Below are 22,879 nucleotides of genomic sequence, written 5' to 3'. Positions count from 1 at the left end.
TGAGTATCTTTGGTTCAGCTTTACTATGTTTTGATTGGCCACACAGGTGTTCTGTCCTACTCTGCCTTCAGGCCACACATACTACAGGTGGAGCTGTTTGGGGGGCAGTGTGACTGACAGACAGACACTGCACTGTAGACAGTGGGAGACAGACAGACAGACAGACACAGCACTGTATTTTATTGGTACACATTTGAGATTGGTGTCTTCAACAAGACTGGATTTTTCTGTCATTCTGCCCTCCCTTTTGCTGACACTTCCTGCTGTATCATTGCTGTGAGAGACAGACAGACAGACAGAGAGACAGATGGACAGAGAGAGAGATAGAGAACAGGAAGTACAGAGCAGTGTGGGTTTGGATGATGTCTCTTATTGAGGTGTTGATGCTCTGGAGTACATTCTGTATAGAGCCAGTGGGAGCCTGTAGCTTTAGAGATGTGTGTGTGTGTGTGTGTGTGTGTGTGTGTGTGTGTGTGTGTGTGTGTGTGTGTGTGTGTGTGTATGTGTGTGTGTATGTGTGTGTGTGTGTGTGTGTGTGTGTGTATGTGTGTGTGTGTGTGTATGTGTGTGTGTGTGTGTGTGTCTGTATGTGTGTGTGTGTGAGTCTCTCTGTGTGTGTGGGTGTCTGTGTGTGTGTGTGTCTGTGTATGTGTGTGGGTGTCTGTATGTGTGTGTGTCTGTGTGTGTGTGGGTGTCTGTATGTGTGTGTGTCTGTGTGTGTGTGTGGTTGTCTGTGTGTGTTTGTGTCTGTGTGTGTGTGAGTCTGTGTGTGTGTGTGTGTGTGTGTGTGTGTGTGGGTGTCTGTATGTGTGTGTGTCTGTCTGTGTGTGTGGTTGTCTGTGTGTGTTTGTGTCTGTGTGTGTGTGAGTCTGTGTGTGTGTGTGTGTGTGTGTGTGTGTGTGTGTGTGTGTGTGTGTGTGTATGTGTGTGTGTGTGAGTCTCTCTGTGTGTGTGGGTGTCTGGGTGTGTCTGTAGGTGCTTTTACACGGCCATTTCTGATCCGGATCAAATGCACTCGATCAGGATCAGTGGTGTTGCGTTTACACTGCCATTTGATCAGGATCAACTTTCAGCACCACAGGGGTCTCGCATGCGCACCAGCACAAAGTCCAACATGAATGATAAGCATGAATTAAATTAGTCCCTTAGAACACAGAGCTATATCAAAAACTGTTGTTTTATCTCATTATGAATTATTATAACAAGTAAAACCAACGCACTTGAATATTTTTTGTCGGGGTGTCTGTGTGTGTGTGTCTGTGTGTCTGTGTGTGGGGGGTGTCTGGGGGTGTCTATGTGTGTGTGTCTGTGTGTGTGTGTGTGGGGGGTGTCTGGGGGTGTCTATGTGTGTCTGTGTGTGTGTGTCTGTGTGGGGGGGGTTTCTGGGGGTGTCTGTGTGTGTGTGTGTGTGTGTCTGTGTGTGTGTGTGTGTGGGGGGGGGGTGTCTGGGGGTGTCTGCTATAGACAGTAGCTGCCGGCCTCCTCACTCTACAGCCTCTCTGATTCAGTGAATGGCTGCTGTGGAAACAGAGGACTGAGCACAGGCTGCGTGAGAGAGCAGACTGTCACTGACGAACTGGGCCTCAGACCCGGGACCGGCCCATCAGTGCCTCTGTGTGTCTGTTGGAAGTGGATACGTGTGTGTGTGTTGAACGGCACCTGTTCCCCAGTGTGATGGGGGCGGTTTGTGTTTTCATGTCTTCGGTGAGTTCAGTGTGTTTGGTCAACAGCCACAGAGGATATTATTGCGCTTCCCGGCTACAGTGGGATCCACAGTTCACAGCCATTAGGGGTTTGTTTCGGGGTTTCTTTTAAGCTGGCTTTTGATACTTTTTGGATTTTTTATGGTTCGTACACGTTTGTTTATAATGTGTAATTGATGTTCTTAATTACATTGTATGAGTTTGGGCTCCTCTATATTTAGTGAGTGTTCTCCTGTGGCTTGTTACAGGCGGGTCCCACACAGAGATTAGTTTGTATAGGCAGGGTAGGCTAGGGATTGTGTATTTTACTAGTGGCTGTTTCAAATCTGAACAAACTGTTCATTTAGCTTCTGTCTCCTTATGTCTGATTGACCTGCTGTCCGTTGCTCTCTCTCTCCTCTTCCCCCCAGACTCCCAGAGGTGGAGGCAGCAACCTGTTACCCTGCTGATGAAATTGTCTTTCAGATTAATTCACTTCTGATGTGAATGGCGGTCGATGGGGCCGATAATCATTTTAGTTGCCCAATCTGTTCTTTGTTCTGGAAGTTGTGAGATAAGAGTGTCAAGAAGTGCAGCGTGAATTGAAAATGCACAGTGATACGTCTTGAGTGTGCGAGAGAGAGCTGTCATCTGAGAAGGATATCGAAGGAGTGCAGAATGGAATTGAAAGCGTAAAATAAAAACCACAAGTGTAGACAAGTCTGTGTACGCTTACAATTAGTATTGCTGCACTCTCTCATTTTGAAAGTGAATTCACTCCATAACTTCCTTCCACTGTCTCTGTCCCTCACACACAGCCACTTCCTCCCTCTATCTCTGACACACAGTCACACAGTCACACACACAATCGCACATAGTCAAACACACACACTCACACACACACTCGCAAATAGTCAAATACACACACACACACACTCGGACATAGTCAAACACACACACACACACACACACTCGGACATAGTCAAACACACACACACACACACTCGCACATAGTCAAACACACACACACACACACACGGACATAGTCAAACACACACACTCACACACAGACTCGCAAATAGTCAAACACACACACACACACTCGGACATAGTCAAACACACACACACACACACTTGCACATAGTCAAACACACTCACACACACTCGCACATAGTCAAACACACACACACACTCGCACATAGTCAAACACACACACACACACACACACACACACACACACACACACACACTCACATATAGTCAAACACACACACTCACACAGCCACTTCCTCCCTGTGTCTCTGACACTCACAGAGTCTCACACACACACACGCACACAGGGACCCTGGCCAATAGCATTTCTGCTGCCCAGCTCTGTTCACAGTGATTGATGTCACTCTGCTGCGAGAAAATAGGAAGTGCTGCACAGACACTGAGCGGATATCTGATAAAACACAGCGACACGCACCTACACTGTGTCTATACTATTATAATGTACAGTATTAACACACTGAGCTCTACACTGTCTATACTATTAGAATGTACAGTATAAACACACATCCCTGCTAACCCAAAATGTTGTGGCAACGTTGTGTGTTAGCTGGGATTCTCCCAGTGGAAATGTCCTGTTTGCCAAAGTAAATATGGAATCTGAGCAGGAGATCAGCTGGTATCCCTGTGTCTGCAGCAGTGAGGGCAGATTCCCCACATGCAGTTGAGGATAATTCTGCCGGCAACTCGGATTCTGATGTAGAGAGGATGGCATGAGCAATCTACAAATGTAAAATAAATATACAGACAATTAATGGAGCAAGACTTATAGAACCTACAGCCAGTGATTTATTTGAGATGACGGAGTCAGTTGTGTATTAGACGTCTCCATAGTAAAACACATCTCCTTTGATTACACTTGTACATGTTTTCATGGGTTCAACGCAACGATTTTAGACCTAATGTTATTGTGTGTATCTCATAATCGTATTGTATGTCAGGGCTTGTATAACCTTGTAGATAAAGGCACCCTCTAACTTAAATAATAATAATAATTTTCATTAGCAGCATTATAACCATAATAATAATCATAATATTGTGATACAAAAGTCGTTTGTCTGGTAATGTAATCATTCTTAGGTCAAGGATGTTGTTATAGTTAAGGAATTTAATCATTTTAATAGAAATTATCAAATATCATTAAGAGCAGACTAGTAAATGTTTTTGATGTTAGTAAAGGTGTTTTTAAAATCAGGAAGAAAGAAAACCTGTATACATATCAATGGAGTGGAGTTTCTTTGACTTCAAAACAGACAGTTCAAACATGAGCATGTTCACACGCACACACACCTACACATACACATCAATGTACACCACAGTTATGTGGGTGAAGCACCGTGCCTTACACGTTATAACGCACACAGCGTTCTCTCTAAGATTCGTTCCTCTTTCCTGGGATGTGTGCCTCTCTGAAACACGGGGCTCAGCTCAGTGTCTACAGGCACAGCACTGCTCTCTATCAGTTTTCAATCCTCTTGAATAAATCGGTCACTGCACTGAAGCTGGTCTGATGTCAGAGCTGGTGTCTGTGGGAGGCCGTGTGTGGTAAAGTGTCAGTCTGTGATTGTGTAGCAGGCCTGAATACACGTGTCTCCCATGGCTGTGAGGCAAGAGCAGGGACTGGCCAGGGCTCAATCGCAGACCCAACATGGTGGTGCTGAGTGTTGCAATGGCAGTATAGTGGATGGCCTTCCCTGGCGGTCACAGTCCGGCCTGCTGCCCCCTCCCGCCTGCTCTCAGCAGAGGAGACTGTGATCTGAGCGCTGTGTCCCCACAGCCCTACCTTGGGGTTGTGACTGAGTGCAGTCCCACAGGGGGCGCCAGGGGGCTCTGTGTGAGTGAGTGTCCCCTCAGACATTTGCTCTGTCCGTGATCACAGTCCGGGTGTCCACCTCATGTGTGGCCTACTTCTATTCACTGATTGATTGATTGTCTTGTGTATTGATGTGTTTTAATTGCTGGTCTGTGTTCTTCTCTCTGTGTCTCAGGGCTCAGCACAGCGGTCACATCTGGACAGTTTCAAGGTAAGAGTTCACACACCACTGACCGTCAGCCTTGAGACAACCTAATTCTCTGTGTGTCTGTGTTGCGTTTTTAGAATAAAGAAAACCAAGACCATCCCTGTGCAACATATTTATTGTTTCTGTAAACACAGTCAAAGGGTATTATTTTATGGTTTCATCTCACATCTTCTATTGACTTAGTTCTGCATCACTCACGCTTTCCAGTGAAAGAAGACTAAAACTATTGGCAGCGATAGTCAGAAGCTGAAACAACACAGTCAATTGTATTATACAAATGTTAAGTGCTGTACCATGAGGGTGCAATGTTTTCCATAATGTTCAGCACACACAGTGCCACATCTGTGTCTGTGTTGATCTGTGTGTTGTAAGAAAATGGAACCTCCTGTAGCAGTGACTGGAACTAAGACAGTTCGGGTTCAATGTGATTTATTACAGAGTCCAAAATATAGCTCACAGTATACAAGTACACTAGGTAGGCAAAATGGATACCCAGACCTTATGGAAAAGTCAGCATTTATGAGTTGAACCTCTGTCCAACTCCACCTTCCAGTGACCACCCCACCCACCAAACTCACTCCTCCCAACAGAGATGGACTGTCTCCTTACTCGTCCTTATCAATAGCTTTTGATATGCTATTGATACAAGACTAGTAAGCAAACTGTGTCCTTTTCAACCTTCTGTTCCCATTGATACCCGGGACCCCACCTTTGGTCAGCCATCTGCGTTTACCTTCTGTGAATTAGGACAATACCCAAGAACATTTAGGGAGTCGACTTTAAACTGTTGAATTTTATCATGGTGGGATTTGCCCAGCTTCAGCAATTACATTATTCCTTACATTGTGTGTGTCTGTACAGCTTTGTATCCTTAGATGAATATGTTTGCTGGCCTTAGACCTATAGGATGACCGCTATAAAAATATGGGTCACATTTTATAATAAGGTGCCGTGATTCCTCATGAAGTAATATAATGTGACCCCATTGTGTTGTGTAAGTGTGGAGCCTTGTGCCTTTGTAATGAAGGGGAGATTTTATTTTATACTAACAAGACACAGACAGACTGCACTGATACTGTCATTGTGATCCAGTTGAAGGAATACTTGTACATGATGTTTGTTCCTCTATTAATTATCATTATTGCTGTGTGTGTGTGTCTGTGCAGTGAGACCCTGGGCTGTGCTGACCCTGCAGCCTGACTGGACATCTGTCTTTACTGGAGAGACGGTCACTCTGCGCTGTCAGGTCCAGGGGGCAGGAGACACTGACCGGAGGTACAGATGGTACAGAGGAGAGACACAGGTCCACCAGACTGACTCCTCCACTCAAGATGAAGGCAGATACACCATCAGCTCTGTCAGTTATTACCACAGTGGAGACTATACCTGTGAGGGAGTGAGGAGTGGAAACCCATCACACTCTGACCTCAGCAGCCCAGTGACTCTGACAGTGTCAGGTGAGTCGACTCAGCTCAGCCTGTCCTGACTGTGTGCTCTGTGTTACAGGAGCTCAGCCTGTCCTGACTGTGTGCTCTGTGTTACAGGAGCTCAGCCTGTCCTGACTGTGTGCTCTGTGTTACAGGAGCTCAACCTGTCCTGACTGTGTGCTCTGTGTTACAGGAGCTCAGCCTGTCCTGATTGTGTGCTCTGTGTTACAGGAGCTCAGCCTGTCCTGACCGTGTGCTCTGTGTTATAGGAGCCCAGCCTGTCCTGATTGTGTGCTCTGTGTTATAGGAGCTCAGCCTGTCCTGACCGTGTGCTCTGTGTTATAGGAGCTCAGCCTGTCCTGACCGTGTGCTCTGTGTTATAGGAGCTCAGCCTGTCCTGACTGTGTGCTCTGTGTTACAGGAGTTCGGCCCCAGCCTGTCCTGACTGTCTCTCCACTGGGACAGATATTCGAGGGAGACTCAGTGACTCTGCGCTGTGAGGTCACAGGGTCGTCTACAGGCTGGAGGTATTAATGGTACAGAGCTGGACAGAGCTGGGCTGGACTGGACTATGTGAGGTACAATGGCAGATTGATCTATCTGCAGCCCCTCTCTGACAGCAGCAGCGGAACTGGAGGCAACTTCACCACCAGCGCTGACTGGGACACACACAATGTCAGGTGAGTGATGCAGTGTGTTAATAGGACACACTCTGGACAGTACTGGTGTGTAGCTGGGAGAGGAGACGCACCCAGGGGGTGGGTCAGGGGGGCAAATCGGTCAAATCACACACCACCCACACACAGTTCTGAAACGAATCCTTGACACGCATTAATGGGGTATTCCACCGAAAATCCATACTTCCTCAGGTTATTCTATAAGTAGAAACACATTGTGTGGAGTGAGTTTCTTATGTCCAGCTCATTCTATTTACCAGAAATCAGAGATCGAATGATTGTGTCTTTCAAAAAGTTTGTGTGTGGGGGCAATTTGACATGCCCCCCACCCCTTAAATTATGCCTATGCCTCATATAACTATGTTATCTATCATGTTTGGATTTATTCTTCTCAATCCAAAGAGAAACAGGATCAAACTGTTTCTTTGTGTGAAATGCCTAATTTGGCGTAGTCTAATAACTGATTGCTTGGCACATGTAGTTCTGTACTTGCATCGTGGGCACTGCCACATTTAGATATATTGTGTGTCAATGAGAAACAAAGTCCCAGTCAAACACGTATATTATGTATTTTCAAAAACCACCTTCAATCATTTAAAACAGAGAGGCTTGGTGAGAATGCTTTTGAATTATTTTGGTCATAGTTGTAGACAATGTAAAGTTACTACATTATGTGTGTATTTGATGTAATTGTGTTTACATACATTACCAGCCTAAATGTTTCCAGTTTGTATTGAAATGTACACAGTTTAATGTCTCCATGGAACTCAAATATTGTTCAGAAAGTTCTTCCCAACACTGTTGCTGAAGTTCCCACAAATGTTTTTCACTTGTAGGTTGCTTTGCGTTCACCCTTCTGTCCAGTTCATCCCATGTTTTGGGTCATTATCTTGCTGTAGGATGAACCCCTGACCAGCTAGGCGCATACCAGAGGGTATTGCATGGCGCTGCAAAATGCTGGGGTAGCCGTTTTGGTTCAGGGTGCCACTCACTCTGTGCAAGTCGCCGACCTTGCAGTGTAAACGCAGTGTCACACATACACAGTGCTTTAGACCCAGTGAGTCATACATACAGACACACACACACACACACACACACACACACACACACACACACACACACACACACACAGACCCACCAGGACAGTGTGGCTCAGACATTCACACATACAGAGACCCTCCAGGGATGGTGTGGGGCGCCCCCTGCTGGCTGTGTAGCTACTCCCTGTCTCTCAGTCCCACCTGTTAAAGGACAGCTGAGTCACATAGGGAATTGCACACATAATGATACACACAGAGACACACACATACTCACACACAGACTCACACAAACACACAGACACACACACTCTAAAACACACAGACCCACCTATACACACACTCACAGACACTGACACAGTCACAGACACAATTAGCAGATCATCTGTCCGTGCAACAGTGACGCAATGACTGACAGCACTGTGCTGGATGCTGTGTACAGTGACTGGTCAGGGAATGTGTGTCCAGACTCACGGGGACAGTGTGCAGCTCTTCAGCACTGAGGGAGTGTCCAGATGGAGCCGGAGAGACAGCAGTCTCTAACACACATCCCAGAGACAGATACAGATGGACAGAGAGAGACAGACAGACAGAGAGAGAGATATAGCTGGCAGGGAGGGCTGGGGGCTGGGTGCCTGTATGTCTTTCAGCCCAGTCCAGCACAGGGGCGTCTCACCTCTCACTGACACCCAGCTCTCTGGTGACTCTCCCCAGTCGGAGTGTTTACAGCTGTAGGAGCCCTGGTCTGTCACAGACACGCTGGCGATGGTCGTCTCTCTAACCGTCTGCGGCTGTAGCTCCACACCGTCCTTATAGAAGACTGCACTGTAGATCTGTAGCCACGGAGACCACAGCGCAGAGTCAGAGTGTCATCAGTGCTGTCAGTGTGTCAGTGTGGTGCAGTGTGTTACTCACTCTGTGCTGGTAGTGTGTCAGTGTGGTGCACTGTGTTACGCAGTGTGTGCTGTCAGTGTGGTGCAGTGTGTTACTCACTGTGTACTGGTAGTGTGTCAGTGTGGTGCAGTGTGTTACTCAATGTGTGCTTCAGTGTGTCAGTGTGGTGCAGTGTGTTACTCATCGGTTACTCTCAGTGTGACAGCGCTGCTGCGTTCTGCTCCAGACTGACACCAGTACACTCCACTGTCAGACTCTGAGGTGTATCTGATGACGCAGCCGTCTGCAGTTGTTTCTCCCCTGTGAGACGAGCAGCTTGGCTCCACCTGCCCCTTTGTGTAGCGCTTCACTGTCCACCCAGCAGAGCCCCCCGGCCCCCCACACTTCAGAGTGACCTTACTGCCTGTAAAGTGCTGAACTCTGGGGGGATCCACAGACAGACTGACCCGAGGCAGCAGCTCTGAGAGAGAGAGAGAGACAGACACAGTGAGGACAGTCCTCTCTCGGGACGCAGCCCTGATACTGACCACTGACACACAGCAGCCTGACAGCAGCGCTGCCTGACACTGACACACTGTAACACAGTAGCTGAGCGGCGCTGGTCCAGGACTGACCTGAGATGGAGAGATTGAGACCATCAGAGCGCTGAGAGACAAATGACTTGCTCCCCCTCATGCCCTCACACTGATACTGCCCCCCATCAGACACAGACACTGCAGTGATGGAGAGCCTGTCCCCGGTCATAGTGTGTCCATCAGTCTGGGACACCGCAGTGGGAGAGCCATCTCTGTACCAGCGGTATGTCCAGCCTGTAGGGGCCCCTGACAGCCCACACCTCAGAGACACTGGCTCCAGGGCGTACAGCTGCGTCCAGGGCAGCTCCAGGGTCAGTGTGGCTGCAGGCCGGCCCTCTGGAGGACAAGGGACAGGAGGTGTGATTAGAGACAGAGGTCACTGCAACTCATTCACACACACACACACACACACACACACACACACACCTCTCAAACAGACACAGACAACGACAAACTCTCACATACACATCTGCAGACAAGCTATCTGTGTAAGATCTGATCTTGCCTGAAAACATTTATCTGATTTTGTGTGCGTTTAAAACTACACTGGCCAATGAAACCAGACTAGGAAGACGCTGGACTGATGCAGTGCCTGTGTGTCCTTCATGGACACAAAGAACAGCACGATAAAGCAGCTGAGAACAACAAGGACACCAACAACAAAGACAATATATGCAGAGCTGTTGCCCTGGAGCTGGGCATGAAAGCTACAGATTCATTTGAATCCCCACAGTTAGAGGACCCAGCTCCAGTCTGTTAAGTGCTGCTGTGTGTTGATCACGCTGTGTATCTGGTGTGGCTTTAACACATCCACTGTGCAATGCACAGGACAGACCAGCTCTCTGATGAGGGACTAAATGGTGTATCGGACACAGAGATGCAGTGACGGCCTTAACAGTGATGCAGTGACAGGCAGCACTGTGCCGGATGCTGGGCTGGACACTGGGCACAGACTGCAGAGACTGGGCAGGGATTGAGTGTCCAGACTCATAGGGACAGTGTGCAGCACTTCAGCACTGAGGGAACGTCCAGACGGAGCCAGAGACACAGCAGCTTCAGACACACATGCAGCTGGAAGAGACGCAACACCTGACACAGCCCCTCAAAGCAGCCCACCTGACACAGTCACCCTCACAGCGTCACTCCTTCTCTTCATACTCGTCCCCTCAGCCTGCGCCTGTACACTGTACACTGTACACTGGTACAGTCCAGAGTCCCCTCTCGTCACGGACGCTGTGCTGACTCTGTGCAGTCTCTGCTCTCAGGGTCTCGGTGTCTCTGGTGAATGTGTAGCTCAGCTGTGTGTCAGCTCTCAGTACCTCAGTGTCGCACTGCAGAGTCACTGTCTCTCCCTCCCACACTGACCCTGCAGGGCTGACTGTCAGAGCGGGCCTGGAGAACATCTCTAGAGAGAGAGAGAAAGAGGGAGAGAGAGAGAGAGAGAGAGAGAGAGAGAGAGAGAGAGATGGGGAATTATTCATAAATAATATAGTGCTGCAGTCACAGAGATGAACACAGTCCAGAGTGTGTCCTATTAACACACTGCATCACTCACCTGACACTGTCAGAGTCACAGCCCCGCTGTACTGAGTGTAATAGGGTGCGTCTCCTCTCTCAGCTCTGCACCAGTACTGTCCAGAGTGTGTCCCAGTCACAGCGCTGATGGTGAAGTTGCCTCCAGCTCCGCTGCTGCTGTCAGAGAGGGGCTGCAGATAGACCCATCTGGCATTGTACAACACATATTCCAGTCCAGCCCTGCTCTGTCCAGCTCTGTACCAGTAATACCTCCAGCCTGTAGATGCCCCTGTAACCTCACAGCGCAGAGTCACTGAGTCTCCCTCGAATATCTGTCCCAGTGGAGAGACAAACAGGACAGGCCGGGGCCGAACTCCTGTAACACAGAGCACACAGTCAGGACAGGCTGAGCGCCTGTAACACAGAGCACACAGTCAGGACAGGCTGAGCGCCTGTAACACAGAGCACACAGTCAGGACAGGCTGAGCTCCTGTAACACAGAGCACACAGTCATGACAGGCTGAGCTCCTGTAACACAGAGCACACAGTCAGGACAGGCTGGGCTGAGTCGACTCACCTGACACTGTCAGAGTCACTGGGCTGCTGAGGTCAGAGTGTGATGGGTTTCCACTCCTCACTCCCTCACAGGTATAGTCTCCACTGTGGTAATAACTGTCAGAGCTGATGGTGTATCTGCCTTCATCTCCAGTGTACAAGTAAGTCGGGTAGACCTGTGTCTCTCCTCTGTACCATCTGTACCTCCAGTCAGTGTCTCCTGCCCCCTGGACCTGACAGTGCAGAGTGACCGTCTCTCCAGTGAAGACAGATGTCCAGTCAGGCTGCAGGGTCAGCACAGCCCAGGGTCTCACTTCACTGCACACACACACACACACACACACACACACACACACACACATGTTGGTGCTGCTATCATTATGAGGACTCTCCATAGACATAATGACTTTTATACTGTACAAACTATATTATATCCCCTAACCCTAACCCTAAACCTAACCCCCATAAAAAACTTTCTGCATTTTTACATTTTCAAAAAAACATAATTTAGTATGTTTTTTAAGTGTTTTCAATGATGGAGACATTGGCAATGTCCTCATAAACCATTTTTGCATAATAACCTTGTAATTACCAGTTTGTAAATTAAAAAGTCCTCGTAAACCACATAAACCAACACCCCCCCCCCACACACACACACGTCATTAGTAACCATTGGATGACTTAGTTATAAAGTGAAGCAGGAACAACAGTCACACACAAAGGGCAGCAATAATAATATGTCTCTTAAAGCCACGTACTGTTTGTTGTGCAGCATGTTTACCATGGTTGGATCCGCCGACCATCATTATAATTTTACTGCACAAAATGGGAGTTGGCAAACGAGTGCGCGTGTTGGAGGAGCACGTAGATACTCTTACAAAGACAAAAGAGTCCACAAATTGGCTGGACTCAGTCTGCACAAACCCAGATTCAGAATTAATAAATTCCTCCTCTAGTTCTCCTGGCCCCACTGTAGCCAGCGAGAGGCCCACTCCGGCGGCTCCACAGTCACAGCAGGACCACTGGATCTCGGTAAAAAGGGGCTCTAGAAGCATGAAACCAGCAGCTCCGGCGCACCTGTCTCCCATTCAGAGCACGAACAGATTCGAAACCCTCAGCGGCACACCTGCTGAGATTGGGCTCATTATTGAGACTCCATAGTTACAATGTCACCAGCAGTAGCAGTAAAATGCCTCCCGGGAGCCAGAAAAACAAAATGACCACATCACTCCAGTATGAAAGTTCTCTTTCTAGCATTTAAAACACTAAAGGGTCTGGCACCCCTAACTTAAAATATCTCCTTATCGAATAAAATACACAAGAAAAACGTAGGTGGTTGAGCATTTAGTTATAGGGCCCCGAAACTGTGGAACGATCTTCCAACCCATGTAAGAGATGCCCCCTCTGTCTTAGCCTTTAAATCACGGCTGAAGACTCATCTGTTCAGTCTCTGTTTTTCTAGCCCATAGTGCCGCCGGTGTGCCATGGACATGCAATGCACAATTGCTTTTGGAAATGTCCTGCATTGCATGACCAGTATTTGAGCACAACTGTCTTTTTGTCTTCCAGCAACAGCCCCCTCTGAGGGTCCGATGAGGCACCTTTTCCCTCACCGTGGAAGTCTGATGAGGCACAACCCCCCCACCCCCGAAAGCCAGAGAGAACCTGTTGAGCACAATGTTTAACTGGTGTTGAGTATGTGTGTTAATCACAGTGTCGCAGGTCTGCTCAGACACACACTCACCCGTCTGGTTGCCCTGTCGGGTTACAGATCTGGTCTCCTCCAGGGATCCTTTGGGGGTTACAGCTGCAGAACCAGAGAGCACAGATTTATAATCACACCAGAGCTCTTCACAGACAGAGGAGTATGGTATTTATTTCTTGTTTAAGATTAAGGCCCAACTGATATACCAGAGCACCGATATTATTGGCCGATATTGGCCTTTTACAGAAATATTGGTATCGGCACATATTCCTCTGATAATGCACCCATACATTTTCAAAATATTTTTTTCAAATTACCATAAAATCCTTCATCAGACTTCAGACAAAAAACTAATGTGTTTATTTGGTTTTACAGTCATTATTATATTTATTTACCATAGTTGTTTTAACATAGTTATGGTGTTTGAGTTTTCTGCTGGGAGCGGAATGACAAGCAGGCTCAGATCACAGAACAAGCTACAGAAATGAGTGAAAGACGCTCCTCAGACAATGCTGGATAAAACTGAAACTATACAGAATATTTATCAAACTATTTTAAACCCTACATCGTGTTGTGGCTGGGATTCGTACTGCAATACTTTTACAGACACAGTAAATAGGTTACACTTTTGAGGGCATTTAAAATGCATGTAAGGCAGGAACATGTAACCTTTATCAACCGCAGTCCTGTCCGCTGTATTAAAATGATATTGTGGCGATCCTGGCAGGAGTCTGCAGGGCGAGTGTGTGTGTGTGTGTGTGTGTGTGTGTGTGTGTGTGTGTGTGTGTCAGTGTGTCAGTGTGAGTCAGTGTGTGTATTACTGCATGTTTGTGTGTGTGTGTGTGTTTATATATATATATATGTGTGTCAGTGTGAGTCAGTGTGTGTATTACTGCATGTTTGTGTGTGTGTGTGTGTGTGTGTTTATATATATATATGTGTGTCAGTGTGTCAGTGTGAGTCAGTGTGTGTATTACTGCATGTTTGTGTGTGTGTGTGTGTTTATATATATATATATATGTGTGTGTCAGTGTGAGTCAGTGTGTGTATTACTGCATGTTTGTGTGTGTGTGTGTGTTTATATATATATATATATGTGTCAGTGTGAGTCAGTGTGTGTATTACTGCATGTTTGTGTGTGTGTGTGTTTATATATATATATGTGTGTCAGTGTGAGTCAGTGTGTGTATTACTGCATGTTTGTGTGTGTGTGTGTGTGTGTGTGTGTGTGTTTATATATATATATGTGTGTCAGTGTGTCAGTGTGAGTCAGTGTGTGTATTACTGCATGTTTGTGTGTGTGTGTGTGTTTATATATATATATGTGTGTCAGTGTGAGTCAGTGTGTGTATTACTGCATGTTTGTGTGTGTGTGTGTGTGTGTTTATATATATATGTGTGTCAGTGTGAGTCAATGTGTGTATTACTGCATGTTTGTGTGTGTGGCTGCTCTCTTACCTTCAGTCTGTCCAGGGCTGATGGCAGCACTGAGCACTGAAACACAATAAACACCAGTCAGAGTGTATAGTACACAAGTCAGAGTATACACAGTGCCTATAGAAAGTCTGCAAAACTACTCACATTTTGTGTCAGTGCCTCAGAGTTTCATGCTTTTAAGTATGTTTCCCACTTACTGTACCTGCACACCATAATTCACACTGTTAAGGGGAAAATGTTTATTGTGAAAAAATATCTGAAATCTCATACTTGGATAACTCTCCACCCCCCTGAGTTCGTATTTGTTGGAAGCACCTTTGGCAGAAGTTACAGCTGTGAGTCTGTGGAGATCAGTCTCAACTCTGCACACCTAGATTTGGTAAGATTTGACTATTTTTCTTTACAAAAATGTTCAAGCTCTGTCCAGTTCCTTGGGGAGCGTTGATGGACAGCGATCTTCAAGTCATGCCACACATTTCAGATTGGATTGAGGTTGGGACTCTGACTGGCCCACTCGGCGCTCTTCCAACGGCACGGTGCTGGTGCTGGTGCAGGAGGCGGAGCCTAATCTGCGCATTCTGCGCATTTCCACCGCAAACAAAATGGTTCTCAGCCAGCAAAAGTGGCTCTGTGCCGGCACCATAAACCTGCTGGTCTGGAACCAAGGAACCCGTGACACCAGGGGCTGGGGGCGTTTATTTTCTTCTCAGTTAAGTAGTGAGAAATCATGTACCGGTATTTAAAAAATAGAACAAAAGCATGTACATGTAAATACTTTCTGCAGGTGAGCCGAGCTGGGCTGTATTGGACTATCTTTTGTGCCAAAATAAAATAAATAAATAAATAAATAAACAACATAAATATAATAAATAAATAAATAAATAAAAGATGATCTCTCTCTCTCTACTACGCACTTGATACAGTACAAGGTTTCAAATAAACAAAAAATAAACTGATGGCTGAGCACTGTATTGCAAGTGCTTTTCTGTTTCCCTGGTGCCATTTTAATTTCTGTCATTATGAATCACTCCCATTGGTCACCAGGGTGTAGTGTATACTAGTGTGTCAGTGCAGTGTGTAGTATCAGAGCCAGTTCTAGGCATAAGCAACATAAGTGGCTGCTTAGGGCCCCCTAGCAAAAAAATATAATTAATACATTGAATATATTTTCAATTATTTTCTATAATCACAGTGATCAGTTTTATGGCTGGATTTTATGTTTGCTCATTGAATCAAAAATAAGTTACACTCTAAAAACCTGCCATCAATCAGGTTTTGGTATGCGTTGGTGCAGCAGAAAAAAAACTCTAGCAGTTCTAAAACTTTTGACCAGTAGTGTAGATATAGATATTGGAACTGCAAGAGTTTGTTTAGCCTCTATACTGCTACCTACTTCTCCAGCATAAATTATCAAGTTATCTAATTAGCTAGTACTTTAAAATCAGTAAGTGGGATTTAGTAATTGTAGTTTGTGTCAAACTGTGGGGCGTACCTTCGAAGGGGGGTGCGGGCATGTGTCAAGGAAGGCTCGAGCTAGTTACAGTATACAGTGGCAAGAAAAAGTATGTGAACCCTTTGGAATTACCTGGATTTCTGTATAAATTGGTCATAAAATTCGATCTGATCTTCATCTAAATCACAACAATAGACAAACACAGTCTGCTTAAACTAATAACACACAAATCATTCTTTTTTTCTTGTCTATAGTGAATACATAATTTAAACATTCACAGTGCAAGGTGGAATATGTATGTGAATCCCTAGGCTAATGACTTCTCCAAAAGCTAATTGGAGTCAGGAGTGAGATAATGAGACAAGATTGGAGGTGTTGGTTAGAGCTGCACTGTCCTATAAAAAACAATCACAAATTTTGAGTTTGCTATTCTCAAGAAGCATTGCCTCTGGCACCAAGACGTTAGCAGCAGATCCTTTAAGTCCTGTAAGTTGCGAGGTGGGGCCTCCATGGATCGGACTTGTTTGTCCAGCACATCCCACAGATGCTCGATTGGATTGAGATCTTGAGGAATTTGGAGGACAAGTCAACACCTTGAACTCATTGTTGTGTTCCTCAAACCATTCCTGAACCATTTTTGCTTTGTGGCAGGGCGTTTATCCTGCTGAAAGGGGCCAATGCCATCAGGGAATAACGTTTCCATGAAAGGGTGTTCATGGTCTACAACAATGCTTAGGTAGGTGGTACATGTCAAAGTAACATCCACATGGATGGCAGGACCCAAGGTTTCCCAGCAGAACATTGCCCAAAGCATCACACTGCCCCCGCCGGCTTGCCTTCTTCCCATAGTGCATCCTGGTGCCATGTGTTCTCCAGGTAAGCGACGCACACACACTTGGCCATTCACACGATGTAAAAGAAAACATGATTTATCAGACCAGGCCACCTTCTTCCATTGCTCCGTAGTCCAGTTTTGATGCTCACATGCCCATTGTAGGCGCTTTCGGCAGTGGACAGGGGTCAGCATGGGCACCCTGACTGGTCTGTGGCTACGCAGCCCCATACGCAACAAACTGCGATGCACTGTGTGTTCTGATACCTTTCTATCAGAACCAGCATTCACTTTTTCAGCAATTTGAGCTACAGTAGCTCGTCTGTCGGATTGGACCAGACGGGCCAGCCATCGCTCCCCACATGCATCAATGAGCCTTGGCCGCCCATGACCCTGTCGCCGGTTCACCGCTTTTCCTTCCTTGGACAACTTTTGATAGGTACTGACCACTGCAGAACGGGAACACCCCACAAGAGCTTAAGTTTTGGAGATGCTCTGACCCAGTCGTCTAGCCATCACACTTTGGCCCTTACACTTGCCCATTTTTCCTGCTTCTAACACATCAACTTTGAGTACAAAATGTTCACTTGCTGCCTAATATATCCCACCCACTGACAGGTGCCATGATAACAAGATTATCAGTGTCATTCACTTCACCTGTCAGTGGTCATAATGTTATGGCTGATCGGTGTAAGTTATGCTCTAGAAACCTGCCATCAATCAAACCTGCCTTGGGTGTAGTAGAAAAAAATTGAATAACAAAATTAGGATTGCAACGCAACCAAATTATACTAGCGAAAAAAAAAAAAAACAAGAACGCACCAATATGGCACACAAAAACAAGCACAAGAGAAAGGTATTGTAATATTATATTATTGTGCTTCATTTTTATTGCTGTACAACAATATGTCGATGACATTAGGTGTGTAGATAAAGCTAGCTGGCTGTATGTTTTTTTGTTTTGTTTTCTTTTTACTTTAATTGAACTGGACAGTCCAAGTTCACCTAAATGAAATCTCCAAATGATTTGCAGATATCTCAAAATGATTTATAGATATCTCAAAATGATTTAGAGATATCTGGAAATAATTTAGAGATATCGCTAAATGATAATTTGGCTTGCCATACACGTTGTGCTTAAAGAGAAGTTGTTGTGAAAAATGTATTGTTTTGTGAGAAAGGGAGAATTGCATCCAATACATCAGTGGAGGTTCCGGCAAAACGCAAAAGCTGAAAATTTGACAAAGCTTATTTAAAACTGGGATTTACATGTAGCGGCTTCTCGACATTAACTGCAATTAAAACTAAATATCACTTAATTTGGAAGATGACTTATGTGTCTAAAATTGCTACCCCAAATCCCATTACTTTGGCCATTGAGGAAACAAACACACCCCTCCCACTGATCAGGTAGGAAAAATGAATATTATATGGAATTAATCTATCATTGGTTTGTGTCATGTTTCTTAAATGGTTGTAAAGTTTTATTTTAGCGGTTTCCATTTCTACTGTTTTTGATCTCAAAATGTATAGCCTATTTCTGCAACTCATACGGATCTCTATATTGATCAAATCCCTACTTTTTTATTCATGATTTTCCAAATATTGCTGTATTGTTCTTATAAACTATGAGGAGGCGCAGTAATTTTTTGTCATTGCTCAGAGAGGCTCAAGATAAAGTCTGAGAACCCCTGGTCTAGATACACTTATTTAAATCTGCAATATCTGTCAGGACCTTTATTGACTGACAGACTTCAGACTACAGGTGCTGCTGACTATGACTGAGCCTGGGGCAAAAATGTGTAAGACACTAAACCTTTGTCATTGAAAAAAATGGGATGAGGAAAAAAAGTGAGGGGGGGGCAAATCAAATCCTGCTTAGGGCCCCCAAAAGGCTAGAAATGACCCTTGGGAAAGACCATACACAACATTCAAATGAGTATTAGATTACTGAATGGTAAGTGATATACCAACAGATGTAATTCCAGCCTGCAGACGCTAGAGTGTGATAGCAATGTCACAGTGATTTTGTATTTTAGGTTTTTCTCACAGACAGAAAATAGAGAATGACATCGTTTCCCGTTTTCAGTTTGGATATTACTGCTCCTGGTGAAACCTCAGATATCTCATCCCTGATGAAAAAGGAAAAGAGACGCTTTGCTTTCTAGGCAGTTTCAGTCCAGTCCAGTTAACATCCATCTGTGTATATGGTCTGTGTTTTGGTCATTCAATTTTCGTTCCACAATAAGCAATTGGAAAACTAAAATATTTGGGGGTTTTGGGCCATTCATGAACCCTACCGAGTTTTATAAACACTTTTGGCAAACAATCTCACCATTATTTACCAAAATGGCATCCAAATTAAAACAATCTTCTACAGTTCCTCCACACATGAACACAGCCCTTATCTCAGTATTACTTAAACCAGACAAGGACCCAACACTATGCTCTAGCTATCGCCCCCTATATCTAATAAATACAGACCTTCAGATAATCAGTGAAGCTCTAGCCACCTGATTAGAATCGGTAACTCCATTGCTTATCTACCCCGACCAAACTGGCTTCATCAGAGGTAGACGCTCTTCAAACAACATGCGTCGCCTACTCAATTTAAACAATAATTGTATCATTAGCTACAGAAAAAGCCTTTGACACAGTGAACTGGACATTTCTACTTTGGTAATTGGTTTTTGAATCGTTCATTCACTGGATAAAGACATTATACACTTCACCTATGGCAGCGGTAACTAAGAATGGGATAACATCACAAAGCTTCACATTGAGCACCAGACAAGGATCCCCCCCCCACCCCCAAACAGAAAAATGCAAATATTTTGCATTTATCTTGTAATTAATGCCTCACACACGCGGACACACACACAACTCAAAACACTAGTCTGTAGTACTCACAATACTCAATGCTTCACTTTTTATTGCCTTGATCCTTTTTTCTCTCTTTACATTTTCTGTTCCTTTATATCTTCATACATGAATATAATTATGACATTTCTACTTGAATCTCAAAAGTATAAAAATGTAACTTAGGTGTCTGTTTTTTGGCTGTCCAATCTGTTCCTTGGTTTTTCTGATTGTCTGCCTGCCTGCCTTCTGTCTTTTGATATATTGACTTCTCTGTTTGTCTGTCTATAAATTATTGGAAGAAGATATCCTGATGCTGGGATGGTCAGTAAAATATCATCTGCAAATTGTTCTAAATGAATTACAAATACAAAACAGAAAGTAATTGAATGCATAAGTCATCACCCCCTTTGCTCTGATACACCTGATTGAGCTGTGCTGAAACCAATTGTCTTTAGAAGTCACGTAATTAGTTGAATGGAGTCCAGCTCCACTGATGTGAAGGGTGTTTATCTGCCTCCTGCCTGTAACACATACGCCGCCGCAGTGCATGCTGGGACTGGAGCCAGTCGAGCATCACATGGCCAGGATCTATCGTACCGACGAGTATACCATCTACCTGAGAGGAACATTTGATCTGATGGCTTTACACTGCTCAGCGGATTACTATTATTCTGTCATTACTGTTATTATTAGTCTTTTCACCGAATTTGTATTATTTATTATGATTTTTGCTGTTCTTGTTATTCAGATATATTGTATTATTTGAATAAAAATAATTGCTTTGTCAACACTGCCTATGTTAGTCATGGAATCAGAAATGAGAGAGAGAGAGAGAGAGAGAGAGAGAGAGAGAGAGAGAGAGAGAGATACAATACAGGAAATTTAACCTAAATATATTGAATAAGAAGCAAAGGAACTTCAAAATATATATAAACATTTGCACATATCTCTATATAGAGAAATAGACACAGACATCACTACACGGTAGATGGTATCAACAAACAGAAAAACACAAATTAAAAGAAGAGAAAAGACAAAGAAGAGAAGGCTGAAAAGGAAAGGAAAGAAAAGAAGCCAAGAACAGCTGATAAGGTAGGCCTCTGTACCCCAGCTAGAGAAACACACCACATATATAATAATTTAAATAACAAGATAACACATTAAAACATAACACATATAAGGATAGGATCCCAAGACACACTTTTTCAGTTGTGACAGCAGCACAGCCGCCCCCCCCTCACACACACACAAAGCAGTTCAAAGACCAAGAAAGACTTCAAGAGCAAAGAGCTCAGGAATTCCCCAGAGACGTTGATGGCTGAGCACTGCCTGACTGGGACCTCAGCACTAAACACATATGAGAAACACGGGCACTCATCACAGCGAGTGAAGACAGCAGCCCAGATGACACATGTGCAATATACTAATCTATCAGAACAGGACAAGGATGGTGCAGGGCAGTGAGGTCATTGAGTTTTCATTTTAACAGTATTTCATTAGTAATAAGGGAAGTAGGGAAGGGTCTCTGATCTGCTCCACTGATGCATGTCTGCCTCCTGCCTTTAAAACGCTGCTAGACCAAGCTGAATTATACATGTATATTAAATACGTCTTTTAGAACACAGGGCTGCATCGGAAATTGCGAAGTCTCGTTACGAATTATTCTAACAAGTAAAACCAACGCACTTGAAGCATTGAAAATAAAAATACAATTATACATTTTTGCTAACATAAAATTACAAGCCATTTAGTGTTAGTTTTAACAATATATGTATAATTATAATCCACCTGGACTACTGCAACTCCCTCCTGGCCGGCCTTGCCTGCAACTACTACCTGCCTGCTTCAGCTTATCCAGAACTCTGCGCTACTCCACTGCTCCGCTCCCTCCACTGGCTCCCGATAGCGGCACGCATTCAGTTCAAGACATTGACCCTCACCTACCACTGTCTCGACCAAACTGCACCAAGCTACCTTCAGACACTCGTCTCTCCATACATCCCCTCCAGACCACTGCGCTCCTCCAGTGCCACAAGACTAACTCTGCCTCCTCTCTACTCTCCTTCCTCCAGAGCCGCTCCTTCTCATCCCTGAACCCTAAATGGTGGAACGACCTGCCCACCGAAGTCAAAACAGCAGAGTCCTTGACCTCATTCCGGCGCTTACTCAAGACACATCTTTTCAGACAGCACTTGTAATATTAGTCCTGTTTAATCCCCGTTAGATAGCACTTCATAGCATTTTATCATCCATCTTGCATTATTGATTGATTTCCTCCTTGCTCCCTTTCCCGTAACCCTTGACTGTGACCTTATATCTTAGCTTTACTTTCCAGGATGTATGTCTGCACTTACAGTACTTAACTGTATAAATTGGAAGTTGTAAAATGTATTATATCTTGAATTGCTTCTTTTAATGTAAATTTGAATTTGTAATGTTTGATGCCTTGTACTTAACTGTGTTCTTGCATTTTGTATTGAACTTATGTTGAAAGTCGCCCTGGATAAGGGCGTCTGCCAAGAAATAAAAATAATAATAATATAATATGGGCAGTAGGGATCTGCTCTCCTATCTGCTCCACTGATGTGAAGGCTGTTTGTCTGCCACCTGCCTTTAAAACACACGCCACTGCAGTGCATGCTGGGACTTGAGTCAGTCAAGCGTTTACACTGCCAGGATGAAATGTACCGATGTGTCTGATCCGGATCAGGGATGGCCATGTAAATGTGTCTAATGTCTTAGAGACGAGAGAGAGAATGTGGTACTCTCACACAAAGACAGTGTCTCAGAGACGAGAGAGAGAGACGGTGGTACTCACACACACACACACAGACAGACAGTGTCTCAGAGAGGAGAGAAAGACGATGGTACTCTCACACACACACAGTGTCTCAGAGAGGAGAGAGAGACGGTGGTACTCACACAGCACGGCACACAGAGTAGCGGCTCCCATACTGCCTGCAGGAGAGTGACACTGAGAGACACAGGACATTGGCTTACACAGACACACACACACACACATTCACACATACAGAGACTCACACAAACCTCAGCTTCCTCAACTGTGCCAGCTCAGCCCCGCCTTCAATTCCCTCTCAAGATAAAACTGACACACAAACTACCACACACACACACACACAACACACTCACACAAGCT

At 44.9% G+C, this 22,879-nt stretch overlaps 1 protein-coding gene across 1 annotated transcript; it reads right to left on the bottom strand.

Moving 5' to 3' along the window:
- Positions 1-8,630: 8,630 nt before the first annotated feature.
- LOC136767581 (high affinity immunoglobulin gamma Fc receptor I) lies at positions 8,631-11,241 on the bottom strand. The gene is made up of 4 exons (XM_066721463.1): positions 10,919-11,241; positions 10,480-10,768; positions 9,403-9,699; positions 8,631-9,248 (listed from the first exon to the last, which is right to left on the bottom strand). The coding sequence occupies exons 2-4, from the start codon at positions 10,517-10,519 to the stop codon at positions 8,965-8,967; spliced, it is 621 nt and encodes a 206-aa protein (XP_066577560.1). The 5' UTR covers positions 10,520-10,768; positions 10,919-11,241; the 3' UTR covers positions 8,631-8,964.
- Positions 11,242-22,879: the final 11,638 nt, after the last annotated feature.

This window comes from Amia ocellicauda, chromosome 14 (assembly GCF_036373705.1).
Source record: "Amia ocellicauda isolate fAmiCal2 chromosome 14, fAmiCal2.hap1, whole genome shotgun sequence".
NCBI lineage: Eukaryota > Metazoa > Chordata > Actinopteri > Amiiformes > Amiidae > Amia > Amia ocellicauda.
This window is presented reverse-complemented; position numbering and strand designations above follow the sequence as displayed.

Bases quoted from the DNA above. Each gene is read 5' to 3' on its own strand.
- LOC136767581 (XM_066721463.1), bottom strand. From the start codon at position 10,519: ATGAAGAGAAGGAGTGACGCTGTGAGGGTGACTGTGTCAG. The intron at 9,700-10,479 runs GTGGGCTGCTTT...CTTGTCCTCCAG, and splicing joins TGTGAGGGTGACTGTGTCAG to AGGGCCGGCCTGCAGCCACA. The intron at 9,249-9,402 runs GTCAGTCCTGGA...TCTCTCTCTCAG, and splicing joins TCTCAATCTCTCCATCTCAG to AGCTGCTGCCTCGGGTCAGT.